A 6,000-nucleotide genomic window follows, 5' to 3' on the forward strand; every position below is an offset into this window, starting at 1 on the left:
ACTGCGCACAGTGCTGGAGGTGAGGCTGCACAGCACAGAGCAGAGCAGGACAATCCCTTCCCTCGCCCAGCTGGCAGTACTGGGCCTGACGCACCCCAAGGCACAACTGGCCCTGTTGGCCAAACAGACTACAACAGACAGACAACAATCTTCCCACCACACTGTCTGTGCCACTCATTGTTCCTTGCTCAGTGCTCTTACAGTCTGAACACTCTTCTCTTGAAGTGCAAACTGACAAATCAGCAAAATACTGTTAGATGCATACTACTTCTCCCCACGTTAAACAAGTGGGGAAAAAAACAAAACTGTAAGGTAAACACTCTGACTAGGTTTGCTTTGTGAAAATAGGAACTGAAAGTTGTAGTGTGTTTTCGTCTGTTAGAATGGGTTTTTAGTGCGTCATCTCTGTCTGTCACTCCCCCAGAACGCTTCCTGAGTTTACAAGCAAACTCGTTCAGAACCCAAGTCAAGATTTATTCATTCACTACAGCCAACCATGTATCCTACAGGTCAAATTCTCTCTAAAACATGTTAGCTTAGTGTTTCAGCATGCAAAAAAAACACCCACCAAATGTCTGCGACTTTAATATTTAGTTTATTCCGAAGTAATCAGCTCAGCCCCGTGAATACGCCGGCTTTCAGAATTAATTTTATAATAAGCCTACTATTTTAACTTAAAAATATTAATGACTAAAAAGAAAGAGTATTTTTTTAGTCACTTTGAAGACTAATTTATTGTTATTTACTGTTACAGAAAGACAGCATGAATAGTAAGTTATCTTATCCCAAGTTTAAGCTTTCCTTTCACCTAAAAGCCAGAAAACAAGAAAAATAAAGTTTTCCATCAGAAGGTAAATTGCATTACATTGATCATACACTAGAAAAAGTTGTGTCAAATAAAGATCAGAATATGTGAAGATGCTGCATAGGGATGGAGAGCATAATTACATAGAATTAACATCCGTAAAAAAAAATAACAAAAAAAGACGAGGAAACAAAAAAAGGAGTTGTGATTTAATTCAAAGTGATTTAATTCAAAACTGGAAAAGTCACTGAAAAAGCTGAAGGCCGCAATCTCACAAAATACAGTCATGCATGCGCGCGTGTGTATATACATATAAACAATGACTGAAAAGAAACAATGACTGTCAGGCCTGTTATTCTCCACATCCTACCAGCTCAGTCAGTGAAACTGCCAAGAAATAAACATGGTTCAGATTTCCTTACATGCCTACTGCCAGCTGGGAACAACTGAGGAAAGGTGACTTTGACTACGGATGTATCAACACACTACAGGTGCTTAACAGACATAGTTTCCAAGTAAGCCCACCTCTGTTGTTTCTGTACTGTGTTTATCAAACTGAGCATTCTCTAGAATCCACATCATCAGAATGGCATCAGTCTGGTTAACACTAGTATTGAGGCTTCCTCGAGCGGTTCTTTTGGGAAAAATGCTGAAAAAAAATGGGCCAAGGGAGGATTCTGAAGGAAAAAAACAGAAAGATTAAGAGCACACAAGAAAGGAAGGTACACAGTCCAGTGCCGACTTTGATCATCCCTTTCCTTCCTGTACTTCACAAATAAAAAAAATAGAAAAATGACTAATGAATCTTATTCTGTTTACACTACCTTAGAACTAGCCAAGACTTAAATCATTTAAGTATATATATATAAAATACATAAACTACAAAATTTAGTATGCCACTTTTTAACTGTGTTACTTGAAAAAAAAAACAAAAAAAAAAACACCACCCCACAGATTGTGGCATCAACATGAGGAAATAATAAAACAATATAAAATAATTAATCACTGCAGCTTTGCATAAGGTACTTAAGATTTCCAACTACGTCTTATGTACTAGTGTTCCAAAGGTGAAAAAGAAAGCTCTTCAGCAAGCTTGAAGATGAAGACATGTCTAGGAAGAAAAGGTGTATAGCTAGAAGTAACTGAGAAATACATGAAGAAATTCAGATAAGCCTTTTCATTCTAAGTTCAAATGAGTCTAACCAAAGAACAGGAAATGGGAACCTCAGCACTTGAAAATATGATGCTGTTAAACAAGGCCTAACAGGAGGAAGGAAAGTAAACATTACTTAGGAGTTAGTTTTAAAAACATACCATGGCTTGAACAAGCATGCTATGTTTTTATCTTCTCAATGACAGCATTAAAATGATTCTGCTGAATCAATACTTATTTCTTCACAGAAGACATCTTGACAATGTTTTTTTCAAAACAAAAAAATTATATTGTTGTGCAAAGATGGAAAACCGCACAATCTCCCCATATTCTACAAAACCACATCTTACTAGACAACAGAACAAAGTCTCTATTGTTTCTCATCTGTTCCTGAATTTGGTTGCAATGACGAAGAGGTAAATATTTCAGTACTTCTACAGTACATCTAACTACAGTTCTAGTTTCTTATCTGTGAAAGCCTGAAAATCTTGACAAAATATATGCTGAATCATTTTAACTAAAGCAGTTAAATGCAAATGAGCAATAAACACTCAAAATATAAGCAGCTCTGAGTTGTTCTGTTTAAAGAAGACTGTTTCAGTGCAATAACTACCTATTCAACAAGAAGAAAAAAAATAAAGAATGCCTATACTGCATAATTAAGTCTGTATTTAGGCATACTGTAAAGCAGTCACGTAGTCAAAGGCTAAATGGATGAAAGATATCAATCTTGGTCAAGCTACACCTCTGAAATTATATGCTTCTAACTAACCATCTTCCATATTATAAAGCTTATTTATATACCGTCATGTACATTGCTCATGTTTCCAAAATAATTGCAGAGAACACAATGAGCCATCCCAGGTCTTAAAAAAGCTGAAAGACAGGAAGGCAGCAAAAATATAGAACTGATGGTACTAAAGTGCAAGCTCGGGAAACACATGAATTAATCAGGGCTTTTAGACTACTTCATTTATTGTATTGTTCTCTACATAAATTATAGCTGTGCTTTCGGAACACTTAAGCATTTCTATTTCTTCTCCCACTCTCCTTTTCTCTTCTCCATCTATATCATTTTCCAAAATCTTGTAAATAGCTGTGTTACAGGACAGCAACTGCACTCAGTAACCAGGCTTGCCACTTAAGGAATCTTCAACTGAGTACTGCTTCAGAAACCAGCTCAAAAAGAGCCTTGTTTATTATTATGTCCCACTCTCCTTCTACTACTCCCAGCATTCCGACATCCACACTGGAGCTGGCTTCAGGACAGGCTCATACTTGGTTTGGTCCACCAGCAATAAATTAGGAGAACTTGTTTATAAGCACTTGTAAACCTCAGAGGACTAATAATAGAGCTAGTGGGATTTTGTGGCATTCATTCATGGTCTGAGGGAAGTTACCATACCGTGGAATGGAGCTGCCACTGAGCTTGCTCTAGGCCTGTAAGGCAACCAGTAACTTCAGAAAGGGTTTTTAGAATGATTTTACACAATTCAACAGAATGCTCTCCATAGCAGGGGCTACTTTACCTTGTGGGAGCAATTGTCCCAAAAAGGCTTTGAAACGTTGTATATTGCATTCAAAATCCAGATACCTTCCTCTACAGGCATTTTATTCCATGAAACTCAGCAGATTAAAAAAAAAAAAAAACACTAATTTGTCTGCAAAGTTTTAAGTTCATTTCGTGGTACATCTAAAGTAAGTTTCAAATTACCTTTTTCAGCAGTACTGCTGAACAAATGCTAGAGTACGTCAAATTGTGTACGCACAACAGGAAGGGGACAACACCAAAAGTGTTTTTAAGTTATCACGAATAAGAGATACATTTAAAACAGGACTGATTCTGTCACGTAGACTGCAACATCAAATTCATACAATTCTTTCTAAGTCCTCCTCTTTGCCCCATCTTTTTCCAAAAAGCCTGACGTCAACAAGACATTATGACAGAAAAAAAGAAAAAAAAAAGCAGGAAAATATTTAAGCACATACTAAGAAGGGAAGAACTATTTTACTGTCTAAGTCTGTGAACTTCCCAGGAACTGGAGACATCTACATTTAACCTAAGATAAACTTCTAGTTAACCTTTCTATCATTCACTTAGTTCCTCTCTCTCTCTCAGTTCCTCCACCTCTAAAACGAAGATGACACCGGTTTTCCACTCTATAGCAGCTACTGCGAAGAGAAGGACATGAAACATTTTCACATATACACTTATCATGCTAGCAGGGCTATAAGACTATTGGGAATAATACGTATATAAAAACCACAAGGTTAAAGAATCTGATAAAAGAAATAGGGAGCAGGAAGCTTGATCTACTTCATGCAAAGACATTTTCAGAAGTCATCTTGAAATTTTCTCGGGCATTTTGGCAGTCACCTCTCCCAGTTGCAGTTTTGTAAATCAGCACTATTCAAACTGCACAAAGGGGGAACTACAGACAGCTTTATTACCGCATTACAAGCTATGAGCCTGCAATAAAAATTTCCCAAACAGGAACTCAGAAAAGTTAAACTTTCTTCGGAAGTTTCCACGAAGCCCTTTTGAAAGGGAATTGCTTCAGAAATAACTAATTTGGAAAAGAAAAAAAATACCTGAAACACTGTTTCGGGATGAAAGTGTTTTTTTAAGCTGTAACTAAGTCACGTAGGTGAAAAAAAAAGTCACTTTTAAAGTTCGGTGAGTGCATGGTGTTGTACTCTGATGCAGGTACAACCTGAAGCCGACTTGCTGCCACAGCACCAGGGAACAATGGGCTTACACTGAACTGGTTTTCTCACCCAGCCACAGGGCCGGCTTTTCTCCCTTGGTTACCCAAAGCCCGTTCCCTGCTCGCCCCCTCCGCAGAGCCGGCAGCACCCACGTGTAAGGCGCCGGGCTCAGCGAGCCGCGAGGGCACAAAGAGCCCGGCTCGGCCCCGCGCTGCTCCCCGAGCGCTCCAGGGCGGACTCTGACCCCCAGACGCTGCCTCTGAGGACGCGTGGCCACGCTGCCCGGCCGCCTTTCCCCCTCATGAAGCGAAGGGGCTCGGCACGACCCAGCCCTCGCCACCCTGGCTGCAGCCCGGCAGGTGCCCCGCGGCCCTCCCGCCCCGCTCCGCTCCGCTCCGCTCCCCGCTCACCTCCGCCCCGCCGCGGGTGGCGCCAGGCCAGCAGCCCCCGCTCCTGGTCTAAGGTGACCTCCGAGCAGCGCTGCCCCAGCCCCAGCGAGGACACCAGGCGGGGCGGCCGGCCGGCCGGCCGCTGCCTCTCCATGGAGGGAAGAGCCGAGAGCTGCGGGGGCCCGGCGCGGCCCGCCGCGGGGCGAAGCCCGGCAGCTAACGGCGCCCCTCGGCCGCCGCTACCCGGCCCCGAGGCGGGGCGAGGCGTCAGCGCCGACGACAGAGCCGCCGGGCCGGCCTCCGAGCGCGGGGCGGGGCGGAGGAAGGGCCCCGGTGGCCGGGCCCCGGCACCCAGGCCTGGACGCCGAGGCCCCGGCGGCGGCTGTAGGGGAATGGGGGTTGTTTTTGCGCAATAAAGCTCGTGGGTCGTGCTGCTGGTCTGCGTCGTGTGTTCGTTCCGAGCGGGGATGGAGCGCTGCTCGAAGTGAAAGTGAAAATGTGTGCTTGGAGAAGGCGCCGGAGCTCTCAGGATAGCCCTGCCTTCCTCTCTGTGGATGTAGTTTGTGTTTTACTTCAGGGTTTGAGTGGAGCGTGCTGGAAGCAAATCGTGCAGTTATAATGTACAGAGATCATCGAGTCCAACTCCCTGACTGCTTCAGGGCCGTCCCAAAGTTAAAACCTATCATTAAGAGCATTATCCTCTTGAACACTGACGCATGACACATCAATGACCTCTCTAGGAAGCCTGTTCAAGCATCTAAACAAACCTCTTAAAAAAGAGGTTTTTCCCAATGTCAAGTCTGGCCCTCCCCTGATGCAGCTCTGAGCCATTCAACGTGCCCTGTCACGAAACACCAGGGACAAAAGACAAGCAGCACCATCTCCACCTCCCTTCCTCGGGATGTTTGAGAGCCATGCGGTCACCCCTTGACCTCCTTTCCCCC

At 43.4% G+C, this 6,000-nt stretch overlaps 1 protein-coding gene across 1 annotated transcript in view; it reads right to left on the reverse strand.

The window, feature by feature from the left end:
• The window catches only part of CERK (ceramide kinase), a 45,359-nt gene extending 40,058 nt beyond the window's left edge, over positions 1–5,301 (reverse strand). The window contains exon 1 of the mRNA XM_032180960.1: positions 5,078–5,301. Coding sequence (XP_032036851.1) covers positions 5,078–5,210 — 133 coding nt within the window. The 5' untranslated portion in view covers positions 5,211–5,301. The remainder of the gene's footprint in view (positions 1–5,077) is intronic.
• Positions 5,302–6,000: the final 699 nt, after the last annotated feature.

The sequence above is a fragment of the Aythya fuligula genome, chromosome 1 (assembly GCF_009819795.1).
Source record: "Aythya fuligula isolate bAytFul2 chromosome 1, bAytFul2.pri, whole genome shotgun sequence".
Classification (NCBI taxonomy): Eukaryota; Metazoa; Chordata; class Aves; order Anseriformes; family Anatidae; genus Aythya; species Aythya fuligula.